The 20,861-nt window shown below is 44.4% G+C and overlaps 2 protein-coding genes across 2 annotated transcripts in view; one reads left to right on the top strand and one right to left on the bottom strand.

Annotated features, from left to right (window-relative positions):
* ramp1 (receptor activity modifying protein 1) overlaps positions 1 to 913 on the top strand; it is a 30,018-nt gene extending 29,105 nt beyond the window's left edge. Inside the window, exon 3 of the mRNA XM_084478370.1 lies at positions 257 to 913. Coding sequence (XP_084334496.1) covers positions 257 to 512 — 256 coding nt within the window. The 3' untranslated portion in view covers positions 513 to 913. The remainder of the gene's footprint in view (positions 1 to 256) is intronic.
* Positions 914 to 11,871: 10,958 nt separating this feature from the next.
* ube2f (ubiquitin-conjugating enzyme E2F (putative)) overlaps positions 11,872 to 20,861 on the bottom strand; it is a 43,200-nt gene continuing 34,210 nt past the window's right edge. Inside the window, exon 10 of the mRNA XM_084478036.1 lies at positions 11,872 to 15,031. Within this exon, the coding sequence (XP_084334162.1) occupies positions 14,981 to 15,031 (51 nt within the window). The 3' untranslated portion in view covers positions 11,872 to 14,980. The remainder of the gene's footprint in view (positions 15,032 to 20,861) is intronic.

Below are 20,861 nucleotides of genomic sequence, written 5' to 3'. Positions count from 1 at the left end.
ACCTGGTCCCTGTTCCTATCTGACACAAACAATGCCAAATGCTGTTGTTATAATTAGTTTAGTTTTGCTCTCAAAGTTGCACTTATTGCGTTCTGAGGAAGGCAGTGAAAATTGCAAAACAATCATACAAAGTAAAACAAGCATGACTATGTTATTCTTACATGTATCTTCTTTTGTCTTTTTGTCCTTTTTTGCTGCTGTAACATGCCTTCAGGGATTAAAACTTTATTATCGTATCTTATCCTGTCTCCTCCAGGGCGTACAGTGAGTTGACCAACTGCACCTTCTTGGTGGCACTGAAGATGGACTGTGTGTGGCCCAACCGGCTGGTGGACGACTTCTTCATCAGGGTCCACAGACACTACTTCCAGGACTGCGCCCTGTCGGGACGCACGCTCAAGGACCCTCCCAACCGCATCCTGGGACCCTTCATCATGGTCCCAGTGATGGTCACCCTGCTCATCACCGCCCTGGTGGTGTGGAGGAGTAAACGCAGTGAAGGGATGGTCTAGGTGGACCATGAAAGAAGGGTGTAAGGGGGTAGTGGGAATTGAATGAAGGTGCTGGAACAGGAGGAGGATTTGATTAGAAAGTGCAAGAGAGAGAGGAACAGCCACGCCCTGTTTAATGACATAGGGCTGATACTTTCCGTCACCCAGGCTGGCGATCTTGTTTGTTTTTATTTTTCCTTTCCAAGACCAAAGTTGTACCATTGCATCTCTTAGTCCCACACAATGCCATGTTACTACCTACTGCTCAGACCTCAGTAGGAAGTTTTTTTTTTGCTTAATGGGTTTTGGATTTCCGCTCTGAACGTATTCCGGTTCCAGGCGTATACCGTTCCAACAGTGGAATGGTGTACGCCTGAAAAGAGCAAAACCTGCCGTGTTTATATACTTTTTTTTTTTTTTGCAGTCCAACACCACCAATTTAAACATGATTGTAAGGATGTTTACATTTGATTATGTAATTTAATGTTTAAAGCTCAAAGAATACAGCATACAGGAAACATTGTCCTGGCATAAATATGGTTCACCATTCACTACAATATTTTATGGTTATCAGCTGTCTTTCTGTCCTTATTATTATTATTATTATTATTATTATTATTATAATTGTATTTCTAATTGAGTACCAGGAATAAACTGATTCAATGTCTTAACTAATATATCTAATTGGAATGAGTTACAACTCGTGCCCATCCTTTAAGTTATCCCAGCCAAACCCTCCTGTGACAATGTTAGAAATGGGGATGGGCGCTACCGCGCTCCAGCGATTTGTTTTGAGACGGTGTCTTCTGTGGCTTCTTCTACTCATCACGTGGCATCGGAACTGTGCTTAATCTAGAAGTGTGTGACTATTTTTAACAATATTTTGCAAGTAATTAAAAAAACAGGTCTGTCCAGAATTGGCATTGAAGCGTCAGCTTCAATGTCACAGACTTTTATCAGAAACCCCGGAGCAGAGGATAACTATTGGAATCAGCTTGGCAGAGGAGCAAAGGCAACGTTTCATCTGCTTTGAAAGAAGACGCTGAAACTTCTATCAATGGAAAACCGTCTGATATCCATGCAGAAAAATATTACATATGGACAATGGACTAGGAAAAGAAAACAGACACTTAAAATGCCACAGTTCAGTGCATGGACTTCAACCTTGTGTTAAATAAACGAAAATGTCTCCAGATTAAAGGTTTCTGCAGTTTGATCTACAGAAATAACCGCTAATGTTACAGTATATGTAACATGTGTATGTTATAATCAATGCTGATAGTTGAGCTGTAGCTAAAGCAGGATGGAAATGTAATTTTTTGTTTGTTGGTTTTGAAAGATGTTTTCATGAATCATAATAAACTTGTTGGATTCATGTACATGATGCCCTTTACAGATACTCAAACAGAGTATCAGATATGGATGGACAAATCCGTGAATAGACCACTAGGTCAGCTTTTTATATAACTTTTTAATGCATTAAGTAAATTGCTATTCCTTCAGGTGAGTCAGTTACTGTGCTGAATAAGAAATATGAAGAATAACATTCAAACAACACAACAAAGATCCTGTATTATTTATTATGTCCCCTGCAGTCAAAAGAGAAAGTTCTAATTATCGTCACCGCGTTGTCTTTCAACTCAAGAGAATTCAGAACACAGAATCTGGCAGCCTTGCCAGGTGTCGTTGTCCCAAATCAATTCTGCTTTCGTCTTGCACTTCCCACGTTCTGTTGTCTATTGATTAAAACTTCAGAGGGATGGCTGATTAAGCTGTTTAATAGTTCTCAGTATAAGGGCCAAAACCAATCCAAATGTGGCTTACAAATCATACTTTGTTGCATAAAATGGACAAACTATGGATTTTCAAGGACAGCACCATTTCGTCAAATCCAATTATGATGAAAACAGCATAAATACAGTGTCAAAACAACTATGATGAATGTGTATCTGAATCTGAGGCATGGGTATACTGAAAAGGTCCTCGATAAGATACCTGGGTATGGTGTATTTGACCTTCATTTGAACAGAGAACACCTACAGGGTGTCTTCGGAGTCCATCAGGCGAGGAGACGGTGATAACGTATCCAACACAAGGCCCTGCTATACGCTATCACAACAAATCAGCATCTTCCAGCTAATCAACAGACGGCTTTCAAGTTGCACTGCAACCTTTGACCCCACTGGAGTAGTAGAGCATCTTTTACAGAGCAAAAGCTCATGAGGTGATTCATAAAACATGTGCTTGTCTGTGTGTGTGATGTTTATTATCCACTACAAGCCTTCAAAATCAGTGTCCACCCAGATGTATGATGGATAGAGCCGCCTACACGTTGGTATAATCCACTGGGTGGGCAGCAAAGAGGATCTACCCATCATATATCCGGGTGGACATTCCCACGTGTGACGTAGCCAGAGGGTTGATTTTGAGGCGCTTTGTAATGGCTCTTCAGCATCACACCTGGTGCTTAAATCAGGGCCCATCAATGAGCGTCCACATCTTGAGGAAATAAACAAATGTGTTCTTTAAAAAGTACAAAATATTGCATTTGCTATTGTTTCCATATGACCAGTTAGTGAGAGTGATGTGTGAGTGTTAATGCAGGCGGAGCTTGCAACACTCAATTAGTGTGCATTCTGTTTTAAATGTGTCAAAACAATGGCGCTAATGAAGCAGCCAGATCCATGTCGATGTTAATTGTTTTGGTAACACCTGACCAGGTGTCGATCCATGAATTATGCCCTTATCTCCAAAATCTCTTATCTCTAAAAGGTCTAATAAATAAATAAAATATGTTACCTCAAAAAACACTCTCTCCAAAACCATGAAAAAAATGTCAAAACAAGATAGATTTACATTAATTGAGAAAAAGTGTTGTTTATGTTTATTTATGTTTACTCTGCAGCTATGGAAAGGGCCTCCGTCTGGGGCTTATTAAAGATTTGGTTGAATTAAATCTTCCAAGAAGAGACAGACCTCGGGGTATAAATTATAGCCATGACTCATCGGGCAAAGCATCAACGCCTCAGGGAATCAGCAGTGGTAATGCAATGCACCAGAAATACTAGACTGCATAGATTCTATTTTATAGACTTAACTCAATAGAATTAAAATATACAAATTTGAGAGGGAGAGAGATGTATCCACTACACACCTGCCATATCTTGTTGGGTAAATGTCACATACATTTACATTTATCCAAAGCGACTTACAACAGTTGATAAAAATATTTACACACGCCGACGGCGGAGTCAACCATGCAGGGCGACAGCCAGTTCGTCGGGTGCAGTTAGGGTTAGATGCCTTGCTCAGGGATACCTCAACAGTAAGCTAGGAGGAGCCGGGGATCGAACCTTCCGGTTACTAGTTCACCCACTCACCAGCTCTCCCTCCAGAGCTAAGCTGACCCATATACTATATTATTATACATCTCAAGGACAGATGATAAGCTGTGGGGATTGTTCATCATCACAAACACACAGCACATGTGTCTGTGGAAGATAAGATAGCCCTTTTTCAATCCCAGATGGGAAATCATGGTATATGCCATAGCCCCTTGCTGTAGATCTAACCCTCTGAACAATGTTTTTTCGAGACAATTCTTCCCTTTGCCACGTGTAGGGAGAGGCTGTCAGCTAGAATCAGGTCTAGTCCACTTTGGGTCATTTAAAACCCCGGCCCGTCTTTCAGAAAGCAGTAGTTAGTAGTTAGTACCGTCTTGTAGGGAACAGGTCGGATGGTGGTGGTTTCTCAGAGACACTTTTTGCGTTTAAAGCATTCACGATGAGCTCAGAAAGTTCCGGTCAGGGATCCAGAGTTTACCAGGTGACACCAGAAAGGTCTAGTTTGTATCAATCTTGATGCTTGTGAGTGTCTAGAGTGAGTTTATGCCGTTAAGATTTTATCAGTTGTAAAATACGTTAATATCAAATGCTGTAGAACGGAAAGGTTGGGGAGGACGGGCTGTCAAAACTTCTAAAATGTCAAATTTTTTAAATTAAATATTCCCTGGCTGTATGTGTGTTCAATTTGCTGTCAGTGGGTTTATTAAGTATGTTGATCCTTATGGCAATATTCTTCTATTTGTGGCAATTAGCAGAAGCCTAGATTATCTCTCCCTCTCAGTCTCTCTCTCTCCTTTTGCTCTGTCTGCCTCTATCTCTGTCCCTCTCTCACTCTCCAGAAAGCAGCTAGATATCCGACCGCAGGGAGAATGACTACAGATCCAAAAGCACTAGCACCCGAGATGGCACTAACCTCACAGGGATACACACACACACACGCACGCAGGCACACACGCACGCACGCACGCACGCACGCACGCACGCACGCACGCACACACACACACACACACACACACACATCTATAAGGATCAGCACTGTTGATGCAGACTCCTGTCATGTTAAGCTCTGATATCATAGCCACCAAGGGTCTGCTGCAATATCCTCTGTAGAATAAAAAACACTTTTTTTCTGTTGTAAATAGTGTATTGTAGCATGTCCTTTTTCATTTGTATTTGGCATGATGTGCAACATGTGATTGATTGTATATATATTTGTAATGAACTTCTTTTTGGATTTTTGTGCAAACCAAATAAAACTTCAATCAAATCAAACACAATTTAGATTGATTATTTAGTTTCTCCTGCAGAATTGTCCATGACGAAACCCTCTTGTTTATGAAGGCATATTCCACTGATTAGTAGTCTTTTCACTCGTCATTTAACCTGATTGTATTCAGGCTCTTAACGAGCGTTTGGTTCGGCAGAACAGCTGAATAAACTGATCTCAGCTCAACAATATGCAGGTTCCATTTCCAGAGCAAATACACTCAATTAACGCTCCTCATTATGGTCCCTATGACACCAGAAGGCTAGCATTTCTTCGTTCCCCTCGACGTACATCTAGCAGATGCATTTGAGGCATCCAATCATTAACAGGTAAATGATGAAGCATGAAGATATGTTCAGGGTGTGGGGATCACGTCAACAGGTCAACAAATAACCGCCATGTTCAAAATGGCACAAGTAGAGGCGACGATGTGGGATAAACACAACCATCTGACCTGCTTGAAGTCCAAATGTGTACGATTCAGCGCCTCCAATTTAGTTGGCAGTGGATCTTCAGAGTAGCAGTGTCCTGCCCACTCTAACTGGCGCTAACTGGCTGTGCAACTGTAACGCAAACTAGCGTAGCTCGGCTGGTTGATGTTAGTTGGGGGGGGGGGGGGGGGGGGGTTTGAGGACTTTTTGGGTCAATAGTAAAGTTCTTGTAAACAAAAGTAAGTAGTTGTAAACATCAACATTGACTACAGATATGTCCATGTAATTAAATGCTACCCACTGGTAGAAAGGTTACACATTGCGACTTTAATTGGTTGTCTAATGATGTAGTCTGAAAAAGCTCTGTATCTGCGGTACCAAGACAAACAAGGCAGAGCGAGAGCCACGCCTTCAGAGTGACTATTGGAACGCAGCCAATATTTCATGTTATTCACTCAATCTTCATCTGTAAGCCCAGGGCTGCAGAAGGACATTGAAATCTCATTCCGGGATGAAGAACGTTCCGTCATATAACCATCATCTCTCTGGGCACAACCTCCAGAACAGGGGGGAAGGTTCAGCCACAAGCACCCAGGAGGAGTGATGCAGCCCTGGCTGTTTTTCAGCCTCCCCCCCCGTCCCCCCTGTTCTCCCCCCTCCTCCCATATCATCTTTGTCGCCTGCTGCTATTTCTGTCTCCAATGGAATCCCTCTGGAAACGTCCCTTAGGAAGTAGTGACTGAATGTATATACAGTATGTAGGAAATACCATGAGTAAAAACCATGTTAACACTTTTCATTAACGTTTCATTTCTGATACTTAATTACCAAACCGAATGCTTTGGAGGGAAAGTGATCCACCAGCGCCTAACGCAGAGGACCTGAAAATAAGGGTTGAACTTGATGGATGAGCACGTCCAGCTATAATATTATGACTGTGATCATAGCCGCTGATGGGAGACCTTTGTCAATAGGTGTCTGTGTTACACGGCGCAGCTGTAATAAATCCCAGATCCTGTTAACACAGTCCGTTCCACTTCCTCCCACCAGCTCCTATCCTCAAGTCTTTTGCTGTCGTCCTGCCGGCGATGAGACCCCCTAATGCCTTCCGCAGATGTCGCTTGTTGACATTAATGCATATCCTATTTCCAAGCATCCAATTATGCACGTCCAAATTTAATTTGACCTCTGTTCCTATGCGGCGCCGGTATATTTTGGGCCTTGTTCAGGAATTTCCCAGTGGACTCTGAATGCAGCGCACTGCCAAGCGACAGCCAACGAATGATGGGGAGAGAGAGAGAGAGAGAGAGAGAGAGAGAGAGAGAGAGAGAGCGAGAGAGAGAGAGAGAGAGAGAGAGAGAGAGAGAGAGAGAGAGAGAGAGAGAGAGAGTCTTAAGATAGGGCTGTTTAGCAGAGTTCCCTGGTGGCGTGGCCAAGCTGCCCCTGTGTATCTTGTACTTTGCTGTTGGCCAGATATCCATCTGAGATGTCTAGTATGAGCCCCTTCCTCAAGTTCAAACCCACAAATTATGGACAGAACATGTGTGTGTGGGCGCAAAATGCATAAGATAAATGGGGCTATACATGCGGCAACACTTTTTCATGCATACACAGCCATGCTCCGCCTGACCCTACTCTGGTTTATCTCTGAAGAGAGCCTCAAGCCTTCAGTTATGTGACCAAGACTTTACGGAAAGTAACTTTCATGGACATTTCTTGCTTGTTCAACGAACAATGCTTGTTGATTTGTTGGTTTGAAGTGAATCAGGTCTGACACTGTAAAAGGGTTTGTTGTTCACACACACACACACACACACACACACACACACACACACACACACACACACACAGAGGCCTTGGTTTGGACGGTAATAGGTAATTCCGTCTGAATTCAGTTATTATGTAATTTGGTTGCCGTTAGTTACTGTTGAGAACTGATGAATTGCAGGTATAGCAAGAAATATCAAAAATACAAGAAACAGTGTATCACTTATGTATGTACATTTGTACATTTGTATTGTAAACATGATCAATTTAACTATTATATGAACACGGGCCACATACAGGCACACAGGACTACTGTACAAGACACACTGACACACACACAGTTTTCTTATTCAAACTCAAAACTGTGCTATTATGACTTTACATGAAGTCATAACTGAGCCTGATAGGTGTCGTAACGCCATTGGCCATGAACGCTCTTTCCTCTTCTTTCTCATCATGAGTCGAGTTTGCTTCACCGTCCGTTTCTGAATCACGTCTTTATGGTTTCTGCGCCACTTTTCCCTCGCTTTGTTTTTACCCGATGTGGCAAAATGCATCGCCGTCGTCTGCCTCCTAATATGCATAAGCTCCTCACAGAATGCAGTGTCTTCCACGAGCAGAGCGTGCGTGGGCAGCCTCAGAGACGGCACAAGAAAAGAAACCAACTCACTTTAGACACGCAAACTCAAGGGGTGAGCAGAAGAGTCGGTGTGAGAAAAATTGGAAGAAAAAAAAAAAATGTTGACAGCTACCAATGGCGCGCACACGCACGGATAAGCAGCGACAAGAAGAGACGCACTTTCACGGCCGCATCCCACACGGACGCTACGCACAACCGCCGCACACGCGACAAACGCCATACGACAACCTACATAACACGGCTCTCACCTTCTCTTCTCCTCTCTCTAAAATGATGTCACAGAGAGTCTGAGTAGTAGGCTTACGAGAGCACTCTCCCGCTCCCTCTCCTTCGTGCACTAAATGTTTTGCATCGCCCGGGGCGACACAAACGTTTAACGGGTTGCAACAGGTTTGGGGTGCACACAATGCGCGCAAAAAAAAATCGCAAGGAAATGTCGGATGACCCTGAACATCGGCTGCTACTGTATATTTTTAATCATTTTAAAATACATCTTTCCAATTCTTCACACACTGTCATTTACAGAATGTGAGTGGGCTTGTCTGCAGGGCGGCGCTCCGGTTTCTTGCCCCCTGGCTTCCTGACCTCTGACCCTGTTTTTCCCCATATGAGACCCATATGGCTGACTGGGTACCTTGTCGGTCGGTCAGAAGCCCTTTAACCCAGACAGACGCGTGAGGCCTTGTGAGACTGTTACTTCAGGGCTAGATAAATAAACTTCCCTTGAAATCTTCAACATAGAAGACTATTCAATGTGTGTGTGTTTCTGTGTGTGTGTGTGTGTGTGTGTGTGTGTGTGTGTGTGTGTGTGTGTGTGTGTGTCTCTGTGTGTACGTATGTATGTGTTTGTGTGTGTGTGTGTGTGTGTGTGTGCGTGCGTTTGTGTGTTTGTGTGTGTATGTGTTTTTGTGTGTTTACGTGTGTGTGTGCGTGTGCGTGTGTGTGTGTGTGTGTGCGTGTGGATGTGAGTTACCAATGTGACAACTGCTTTAAGTCCTGATAAGTGAAGTAGTAATAACAAGTTGTCATGTTGTCAACTTCGTCAGATTAAGAAGTTGGTAAATCATGAAATATTAATTAGTTTAATCCAATAAAAGTAAAAAAAAAAGTAATTATTTTCCTTCATTCATGGAGGCGGTAGAAGAGGTATATGCATATTCATTAGTTGTTACCTTGGAAACGTGTGGGTGGCATTATAAATGGTGGTGGTTGTTAGTATCAGACAGCTTCTGTTGTTTTTATTCATTAACTTTTTATCTTTGTAAAACATCCAATGAGTCTTAAAATAAGGAAATCAACTGTTATCCGTGGATCTGTAATTAAAGTATTTTCCACTCATTTTAATTTAAGAGTTGAAGGATAGGCAACCAAACCGTGTCTTTGTAGTCCAATTTTTTAATTTGACTCCACCACTCATTACCTTTATATTTAGGAGTACACTAGGTAAACTAGTGAAAGCAGCTGTCTTTATAATCCAGATGTATGGATAAACCCGGTTTATAAAGATGCCTGGTCTATACAGTGTGTAAACAGTGTCACAGATCCAGCTCTCTGATAACCTTCTCCACAAGATGCTGCAATGGGATGAAAAAGCCTGTGGTTTTGTTGACAACCAAAACACACAGGAAAAATAAGATCAGCGTGTGTTCTGTTAGATCAAGGCACAGACAGAGTTTGGGGTGGGGGGGGGGGGAGAGAGGGTGATACAGCGTGAGTGTGACAGAGAGAGGGAGAGAGATAAGATACTCTCCCTCGACACACACTAAACACAGTTTGCTCTCAGCTCTGGCAGAGGGCAAGTGAGAGGGGACAAATATCTCTACAAGGAAAGCTGCTTGCCTTCTCATTAATCTCCTGAGTGCTCGCTCCAATCATTTGATGCATTATTTTCCATGTTTCTACTAATAGCATCCTGTTTTCTTCTATCGGATTACTCTGTCCACGGGGGTTTTCTGCGGGGCGTGTATTTTATATAATTCATCTGATCAACAACAGCAAATAAAAAAATTAGCCGTCTCTCTGAGTCTTCTTCAGTTGAATTTCAACTCACAGTGAAGGCGTAAACATGGTACATTTCTGCCCACTATTTTACATATTTTCTAAATCACAGGATGTGTGTGATTAGACGGTTCCCCCCCACCCCCCGCCGGGTGTACCCAATCAATTCCTAAAATCTATTTTGACTTGAGCACGGTTGAAACTGGAGTAAGACTAATGAATGTGTCAAGACAAACCGTGGGCAGTCTAACCAGGTCAGTGGTGTGACGTATAAAGGCAATGAATTACGAGGCGATCAGCGCATCAATGTACAGCCGCAGGGTATATATAAGTTTTAACGCCTGAGCGTCGATTGCCAGCTTCGTTGGGGTTGAACCGAGGACAGCGGAAATAGCTCTCTGGCAATAAGGTCCCCGGGAAGATGTTCAAGTCTGCACATTTGTTGTCTTTTGTGTCTCGTGATTTTGGTAGGATTTGTCTGTTGTTGCCTGTTGTATGATGTGTCGCAGTTTCATTGTCAAATGAGAATAAACACAGCATAAACAAATACAATTGCACAACAAAAAATAATTCTGCACACCAAAATGTGTGTCAGATCCGTAACATCGGATTACATTAATTTATACACGTGACTCAGACAGGTTGGGAGAAAGCTCCAACGGCATTGCTCCATTTCAGCACCATCTCTTAATCAGACATTCCTACGGTCTGCTCTCCCCTGGTGGTGACCCCCCCCCCCCCCCCCCCACACACCCCCCTCGTATCTGGAGCAAAGTGTCCCCACCGGGGAGAGACTGTGTGTCATCGGTGAATACTGGACAGGAGTTCTGGATGGCTGCTGCATCACAACGCTCCTCCATTCTCCTGGCAGTACACCATACACACAGTCAGCCTGACTGTGTGTATGGTGTACTGCCAGGAGAATGAAGGCCGCCGCAAGGCGGCCAGGAACCAGGAGCTCCGGACCAGGAACCAGGAGCTCCGGACCAGGAACCAGGAGCTCCGGACCAGGGAGCAGGAGCTGTGGAGCCGAGATGTGGAAGGAGATTCAAATCAAGGCGCAGTTCTCGGACTCCATTGCTTTGGAACAGACCACAGAGACCACACGAGACACAACGTTCCATCAGTCATCCGCGGGCTCTCGCAGCACACCCCAACAACCAGCGTCCAACCTATCCTGCTTCTTGGTTGACTCTCTCATGGTTTCATGTAAAACAGTTTTAAAACACAAGACCTATTGCAGAAGGTAAAGATTAGAAGTCTTTCCAGTCTTCACCTGTTCTCTAGGCTATATGATATAGAAAAGGTGCACCTCCCGTATTTTCTATACGGATGTGATACCTAGGTGAGATCGGTCTGTGGAAGATCTAGTGTTTGATTGCTATATGAAAGAAAAATGCCATTTTATTCTTGTCCAAACTGCTCAATTACTTGAGACTGGAGGGGGTTGTAGAGAGCTCGACCGAGGACGCCCGAGAGTCACTTTACCCCCTCCCGGTGCACAGACACCCTCCTTATTAGCAGGTGCTAGCTGGCAGGTGTCAGGGCTCCACAATATGCTGCTGTAGCAACTGCATGGCCACAGGGCATGTGCAAGTCAGATAGAGATTGAGAAGATTGACAGCCGTTAGTTACAAGTACTACAGGTGTACAAGTCTTTCTCAACCGATGAGTCGGTTATTTTCAGGTATACCTTCTGCACTCTCGTCGCCCATCTTTAGTCTGTTGGTTGCAGACGGTCTTTTATTCCACGGCTGCAGGATGGCTGCAGGAGACCCGGTCAGGTCAACAAAGAGCTCCGCCAGAACGTGCGTGTCACCAACCGTCAGCCTGTGATTGGTTGTCTTGTTATGTCCACAGACACTTTCCATCCAATGAAAACACACCACCCAAAAAGGCTTTTCCTTTTTTTGTTGTTGTACATGTTCTTTAATATATCTTAAAAAAAAAATGGATATACAATCTCAGAAAGACAAGGTTGGCTATTTGAGAAGAAGGAGGATATGGTAATGCAGCGGAACACATCTCGCGATCCTGCTGGCTAGGACTTACATCTCAAAGGACCCCTATTTTACCACCAGCTGTGATGTTGAATAGATATAGATCAACCTACGAGCCTACAGTGGTCTGTATCAGCCATCATACGTCTGGGTGGACACTCACCACTTGTAATCCAATGCAGCAATGCACCAATGCAGATTAAAATGGCAGCAGTTGGTAAAATAGGTGCCATCTAAATGTATACTGTATGCCCCATTCTGTCGTGGGAGTTTGGTTGACGTTGATTTCATTTCTTCAAGTGCTTTCGTAGACTCCTGCACTCTGAAGTGGTCAGCACATGGTCATTCAGCATCGGTGTTGCCAATGTATTCATATGGAGAGTTCAGTGTTCGCGCCCAACTTAGTGTTGACGCTAACTTATCGTTGCCATGCCACTGCACTCAAGGTTCAAACAACTTTGTTTGACGCCGATCTGCCGAAGTACCAACCAATCAGAATACAGCTTTGTTTTGACGTTCTAAAACCAACAGAATCTAAACTCGACAGTTCTCAACCTGAACACGTCACGGTGGTCTGAGGATTAAGACGTTGACCTTCCATCTGTTGGCTGGCTTTATTCTGAATGCCCGACCTAGCGTCCATCGTGTGTGTTGACCCCAGCAAACAGTGGGTGTTATTAGATCTGTGGTGATAAAGTTGCAGTCACAGGCTTTACTGTTGGGAGTCATCTTCCTTGGATGGGTCTGAAATCCGCATACCAGCGGGGGGTTTGGCAGTTTCCTGCAATTGTGTTATTTCCCTCTTACACTGCAACAGTGAGAGGTAGGGGTTCAACACATTGTTCCTCTGAGTGTGCACGTGTGTGTGTGTGTGTTCTGGGGACATTGCCAGTAAATGGGGCAGGCCGCCTTGCAAAATCTCTCAATGTGTTTGTCTTTATACAAGCAATTGCCTAGATGTGTACAGACATATCATGTACACACACACACACACACACACTCAGTTTACTCTCTCACACACACAAACACACAACTCACACACATCCCGCACAATTCAAAGCTACGAAGTATAAGAGATGAGCTTTTTCTGTATCGTTTGTTTCCTCATGATTTATTCATTTAGCCACATGAAGCTTTTGAATTACCTCCACGTAATCGTATGGTTTGATTTTGTATGCAGATCGATCAGTGGTGAAGGATACAATTGATCATTGTTTGATCTTATTCATGCTACACACGGTTTACACACACACACACACACACACACACACACAGATACTGTAGCCTACTGTATATGCACATGCTCAAAACGTAATGCCTGGCTCTGCACACATATAGACACACACACACACACACACACACACACACACACACACACACACACACACACACACACACACACACACACACACACACACACACACACACACACACACACACACACACACACACACACACGCACACACACACACCTCTGCCATTAGCAGAAGGAGCTCATGACAGTCCACTCACCTTGTTAACTTTTCACATGCACAGAGCTGAATATCCAAAAGGAAACTCGTTACATGTGGGGTTGACGTACACACGATGAGAGCAATTAGCGGGAGTGGAAAGTCAAAACACACACACACACACACACACACACGCACGCACACTCAATCAGCTCCCAGCTAACACACTGAACACGTGACCTTAGCCATGTGTCATTTTAGCGCGGCGACTCACTACCCCTACAGCACATTGATTGAGTAGTCACCTCTAAACCCCCCTCCTCCTCCTCCTCCTCCTCCTCCTCCTCCTCCTCCTCCACTTCTTCCGAGGGTCTGAGGAGGAGCGGACACCAGCGAGTTCCACAGAGGCGTGACGCACGGTTTCTCATTCATTCATCAATGTTTTAATCCAGACCAATCCACACTGAAGCGCTCCGGGGATTAAGGAAACGCTTTTCTTTGCCTTTTCATTTAGCTTGCCCATGCATTATTCAAACACATGTGGATGGTTGCCATGCAGCCGTGGCGGATTCTGTCTTTCACAACGATTTAAATTAGCTCAACACATTCAACAGGTGACGCGCGAGCCTGACCCAGAGTGCACGCGGTAATCACCTTACCCAGTGTGTGTGTGTGTGTGTGTGTGTGTGTGTGTGTGTGTGTGTGTGTGTGTGTGTGTGTGTGTGTGTGTGTGTGTGTGTGTGTGTGTGTGTGTGTGTGTGTGTGTGTGTGTGTGTGTGTGTGAGGACCACAGACAGAGGTAAAGAGGTCTGGTCACATGGGTGCAGGCCACCAGGCTTCACAATGTAAGTGCATGGGTATTGCTGGATGTGTGTGGGTGGGTGTGCGCCATGTAGTTTGTGTGTGTGTGTGTGTGTGTGTATGTGTATATGTGTGTGTGTGTGTGTGTGTGTGTGTGTGTGTGTGTGTGTGTGTGAAAACCCACTGCAGTACAGGACATTGTGTGTATGTGTGCATGTGTGTGCATGCTGGCATGTTTATATATTTTAGATCTTTTAGGTCTACTTCTCTTTAGCAACACAAACTTGGCAGGCACTGGAGCAGAAAACACACAATATATATTCTTTCTTTTGTTTCACAGGTTACTGGAAAGAAAGTGATCCGTCTTGAAGGGACTTGGAGATAAGTACGACTGAAGCCCCCCCTCTCACTTCGAGGGCCGCCAAAAGACCCAGGGAGCAGGGGCCCCGCACCACAGGGGGGCCACAGACAGGCATCAGGGTCTGGGTTAGGCCCCTCCAACCCACCTAAGCGTTTTTTCCCCCCGATATCTTCTGTGTTTTTTCTGGGGGTGATTTTTTTTTTTTTACATTTCTTTTACATCCATATATTTTTTTATTCCAGCAACGTTTGCCGGTTGGTGGAGTTGGTTTCGATGGGCGGGACCAGCGAGGGATTGGTCAATAAGATAAGAGCTAGGGGAGGGGGGTCGGTCCATTTATGAAAGTGGGCGGAGCCAGGTGGAGGAGTGGCGACGCGGCGGAGCGGTTTGATTGGCTGAGGGTCGTAGGCGTGCAGCCGTGTGCTCCTATCATCTGGCATAGTTCTTGATGTAGTCCTGCACCTTGTTCCGGAAGTCCTCCTGCACACAGGAGGGAAAGCGGGGGAACAGAGGGGGAAACAGGGGGTTAGAGAGGACACACATCTTGCTCAAAGCTTCCTTCGTGTAGGTGGCGAAACCAGAACCTTAACACCCTAACCAGTTCACTATCTGGTGGCCCTGGTCTGTTTAACAGCAACGACGGTGGACTGGGAACAAGGGAGGAATTATGTTCATCATAAAAATGCATGAGTAGACGTCCTGGTGGTCGATGGTTCGGGCCAAAGAGCTGAAACGGGGAGTACACAAACTGAGTGTTGGTTATGGGGGTTTATGAGTCTGAATGATTGCCAGCCGAGCAGGGAAGCCAAGATGTGGGCCGATGCCCACTTTATCACCAGCCAAAACCAAAGGATTATTGGTATACTGAATACCCCTTTTAAGGACGCCTAATATTTGCACTTCTAGATTAAAGATTAAAAGTCTTTATGAGAAAGAAATTCACCCCAACGAGGAATCCATTATGATTCAGTCGATCGACCCAGCGATGAATCTGATTTGAGAGAAGACATGCCGAGATAGTCGGTCTGTTCACCAAGGGTGGATATGTGTGTGTGGCTCCTAGTCTGTATAAATATCCTCAAGGCCTGGTGGATGACACACAGACGGGTTTTGGCTGCTGTGTGCCGCCCTGTGTGGCCGTATCTGCCACAGCATTAAGCTGTGAAACTGAACTTCAACCCATATATATATATATATATATATATATGTATATATATAGAGACAGCAGATACAGAACAGAATGCAGGTGAACTCCCCTGAAGGCCTTTCCCAAGGCTGCGGTTTGTTTAATCTGCGGTAGAGAAGACTCCTCTGATCTGTCCGTGCTGCGGCGAGTAATGGTGACCCGAGAGATTTTAATAGGGAGAAATTCCTCCGACTCACCAAGGGCATGTGTTAATCTACACTGTTGTTCTGTGTCGAGTCGATCGATGAAACTCCGCTTTCATACCCGTATGGATTAGGACTTGCCCCATAATTTCAATTTCAGATTTTTATTTTAATTTTTTCTGGATTGATTTTAGAAAAAGATGATTTCAGAGACTGCATTTCTCCCTGCCTTAATTGGAGCTGGTGTTCTGTCTATAGGTGCTACCTACTGTATAACGATGTAGGTAGCGGTTCTGCGCGTACGCACACACTCGCATGACACCACACTCTTGGTTTCGGTTACAGCGTTTTCGACCACCGTGTCTGTTCTTTCCTTTATTAAAGATCTCCTTTATTAAGGAATTTCATGGCACGTGTCATGGTAACTGAACCTGATAAGACCCGTTTTTCTCAGTTAGGCTTCAATGGGGCGGGGAGAAAAGAAGCACATTGCTTCAGTTAACTTGAAATGAGAAACAGTAAATGAAGTCCACCTTAGAGAGGTAAAATTAAAACGTCCCAGTTTTTATAAATTATTATGTGTTTGATCATAGTATTTCTTTAAATTGTTTTATCTTACTGCGATTCGCTTCGGCAGGTGCGGCAGAACCAGTTTTTTTTAATCAATTGATGGTTTTTCCTTTTCATTTCTACAGTGTTAATAACGCAAAAAGCAAATTCTACAATACGTAGAAACGCTGGCTGAACAGCGGCATGCAGAGCCTCATCTGTCATTAAGACTCAGTTATGGCAGAGCTTCAATGGGCCTACTACAAAGGACGCATGGCTTCCAAAGTATGAGAGTAGGCCTCCTCCCAATATAGCTGAAGAGCAAGCACAAAGGCACTATTGAAGGGCACAGAGTGCCACAAAAGGAAAAAACATCACTACCATTTCTATTCATGTTTTAGATTAGCACCTGGTTATTAAAAGAAGGTCGAGCATTTTGCTCTCTTTAACCTTGTTTTTGCATGGAAATAGCAGCTAGATATTTTCATTATTAAAACACCACATGAACACGCACATGAAAAAGAAATCCTCGGGAGAACCCTACAACATTGGTACAATATTTGTAATATCACAACTATTAAGTTTACAGATAACTCAAGGTCTGTCTCTGTCAGTCTTGGAGATTCTCACAGTGGACGGCAGGTGTCAAGTGCAACCGAAGTATTCCGAAAATATCGGAATACAAGAATAACGAAGGATAGCTCTGTCATCCCATTTTCGGCCAACCTGCTTTGATAAAAGGCTACCATTACCTCAACTAAAGCCTTGATGTAAAGCCTCATTTACTTCAGTTTATTGTACCTCTCAAATACATCAGTGTTACTTATTTTTCGCAAATTATTTTCTTTTGCTTCATGAATAAAGATTGAAAGATTGATTGAAATCTTGGGACAACCATCCAGTCATCGTTGATTTCGGAAACATCTGTACAACAGGTCCAAAGAGAGAGAGTCCAGTCCCTTCCAACCTTCTCATCTTGTTAGGGACATTCAATCAAACGCTAAACTGTATAAGCAATGGGTTTCCCTGACGAATAAGCCCCCCCCCCGAAACCTGCTCTTTATCCTCTCTTCTGCTGTAGAGGCGTGTTACAGGCTCTTTGGCTGACACCCACTCGTGACCAGTTAAATCCTGATGGCCTTCTCCCACCCCCCACCCCCCCGCCGACCCTCCCCACTACACCCTCCATCTCCTCACAACCATTACGCCCCCCGCTCCATCCATCTCTTTCTCTTTCCTCACGGGTCACGACGAGGTCAACGGGCGCCACGAGTGAACCGCCACGACTTGCGGGACCCCGCAACCTTTTGTATTCCGCACTTCCGTTGACACGGCGACCTCCAGTCATTCGCTAGGCCACTAACTCACTAAGAACGCTCCTAGGGGGGCGTTCTTGTATCGGTCAAGACTGAGGGGAGGGGGAAGAGAGAGAGAGAGAGAGAGAGAGAGAGAGAGAGAGGGAGAGAGGGAGAGAGAGAGAGAGAGAGAGAGAGAGAGGGCGAGAGAGGGCGAGAGAGGGCGACGGAAAGAGAGAAGGACAGGGAGAGAGGGAGTGTGATGGAGAGAGATGTGCAAGTAAACTCAAAAAGATGGTGGCTTGTTTGTATGACAGAGTGAAATAACATAGAACCCAAGCCAGCCATAAACACATATTATATTCACATATCCAGCCACTGTATTGGGAACTAGAAGTGTGCCTTATTAACGCAAGTGTCCTGTGTACCTCTTTACTTTAAGAGTCTCTTCATTCATCTCCAAAACGGTTGCTGTGATGATATTGACCACAGCTGCATGGGCTGAACACTGGGGGACCGGAGCGTCACATTAGCTCTGCGACCTCTGCCGACCAGCTCAGTAACCCGACACTCACACAGTCACGTACGCACACACAAATACACATGGGCACGTACGCACACACAAATACACATGGGCACGTACGCACACACAAATACACATGGGCACGTACGCACACACAAATACACATGGGCACGTACGCACACACAAATACACATGGGCACGTACGCACACATATATACACATGGGCACATACGCACACACAAATACACATGGGCACGTACGCACACATATATACACATGGGCACGTACGCACACAGAAATACACATGGGCACGTACACACACATATATACACATGGGTACGTACGCACACATATATACACATGGGTACGTACGCACACACAAATACACATAGGTACGTACACATCAGCACGTACACACACACACACACACACACAGAGACACACACGTGTCAGGGTCGCAACACACGTGCACACATTTACACACAATCATGTACACAAGCATGCACAGTTAATGATTTGCTTGCACACACAGAAACAAAGATGCACCACTGCATTGCAGAGAAGGAGGAGGCTGTGTTCATGTTGAGGTAATTGCAAATCAAAGTCTTGAGCATGCGACCACACAGCAGCTAGGAAAAGAGATGGGGCATCAAGGGCTTCCAATACTACCGTGTTCATACCGTATTACTACAGTATTTCCACAGTACTACCACATTAATAAGAGTACGACATTGATTTAATCAGTTTTGTTATTTTGTTACAAACATGCTTTAAAATATAAAAATATTTGTGTTTGAGTTTTTTTTACAACCTATACCAACTACCTCACATTGTGTGAGAACACACATCTCCCACTTGTGTGCTTTACTTTGTTTTGACCTGCCAAGGGATGCAAATGAGCTTAAAGCTATAATCTGGCACGGTGCATTAAACTGTACGTGGTCCCTTTAAAATAAAACAACCAGTCCATCCTGGTGTGTTTCTACATCCTCTACTGGACCAGAACCAATGCTTCACCTTATACTACTGTAGCTCTGCCAGGGAGATGTTCAATGAACCACTGTGAACCAATCACAACGCAGGCTTGGAGCCATCGAGAAGCATGAACGGTGAGTAGCCAAATCGTTGACCACGGCTGTCCTGTCCCTATCCCAGGGCCGGACTCCTCTGGAGAGGCCAAAGAGGAGAGCGACCTTCTGTCTCCATGTCTGCTTCATCTTTATCTCCTTCGGGCAGAGTTTGTCTCAGTGTGTCTGTGGAGATAGTCTCTGTGTGATCAGTAAACTATGAAATCGTCATCAGAATTATCGGCTACATCCGGTACATAGTGCGGTGCGGATTGAATTTGGCGAGACACCCACGTTCCTGGTTCCAACTATGTGTGGGGAAGCAGAAGCAGGTTGGGGTAACATTTGCAGACATGACAAATTGGGTTACAGGCCTAAAAGGTTTTGGAGCTGCTGATTTATGCATTACTTGACAGGCTCTATGACAGCCTGTACAGATTGTTGGATAAGCAGCTGGCCCAGCCGGGGGGTGATAAGTGATAATTAGCCCCAGGAGAGAGATAGGTGTCTGGGTAGAGCAGGTCTCCTCAGCTGGGTATTTTTATATATCTGTTACACCACCTGTCTGTCCGGTGCAGGTGGTAAAATGCCCCCCTATCTGTCCCCAAGTGACTACTAAAGCCAGAGAGCATGATGGGAAGAGAGCCTGCATAGGTTGCGATGATACAAGCTATTCTACGACAAACACAAGCCGCTACAAAAAACACAAGCTATGCTATTAAACAAAGCGTACACCACAGAAAACCAAAAGCTATGCTAGTTATAATACGCTACACCACAGAAAACTCAAGCTATGCTACAAACACAAGCTACGCCACTAAAACATACGCAATGCAGTACTATGTGTACTACGCCACAAAGTACAACTAGAGCCCGACCGATACTTGATTAGAGGGGCCGGTGCCAAAACCGATATTGCCAATATCGATATATTGGCCAATAATACAGATCTAGATATATCAAATATTCTGTATTAATATATTTTGTATTCTGGTGTTGCAGCAGCTACATGGGATTTGCTGTTCACCCGCCAGCTATGCTTCAGAACAACACATAAATCAACACCATTTCAAATGCTTTCATATCGGCAAACACAGATACCAATATCTCTGTGATAGGCCAATATCAGCCGATAACAACAGCAAACCAATATATCGGTTGTGCTCTGGCTACAAACTATGCAATGAAAACACAAGCTACAGCTACAAACTAATTTTAATAAAAAGTAATTGAATAAAATAAACAATATAAACACAAAGTACAGAATAATATTAATATTGTAACCCTAGATGCGCAAAAAAAAGTTGACATTTTACTGAAGCTAAGTAGGTCAATTAAGTGACTCAAGGGATACTTAAGATTTCCCACGTCACACATAACACGTGTGCGAACTGTGAGTAAACTTTGCACTTCAGTGGACCTGCTGTGAAGCGAAAGCAAGCCAATTACCTCTCTCCTCCCGCCTGCTATGTTTACCAGTACTACCGCGTCCCCGGGGATGCGTGCCAGCACATAAATTACGTGAGGGGCCTCTCAAAATGCAATTT

This window comes from Micromesistius poutassou, assembly GCF_964030765.1.
Source record: "Micromesistius poutassou genome assembly, chromosome: 14".
In the NCBI taxonomy this organism is placed as follows: Eukaryota; Metazoa; Chordata; class Actinopteri; order Gadiformes; family Gadidae; genus Micromesistius; species Micromesistius poutassou.
Note: the sequence above shows the minus strand (reverse complement) of the source record. Positions and strands in the feature narration are given on the sequence as shown.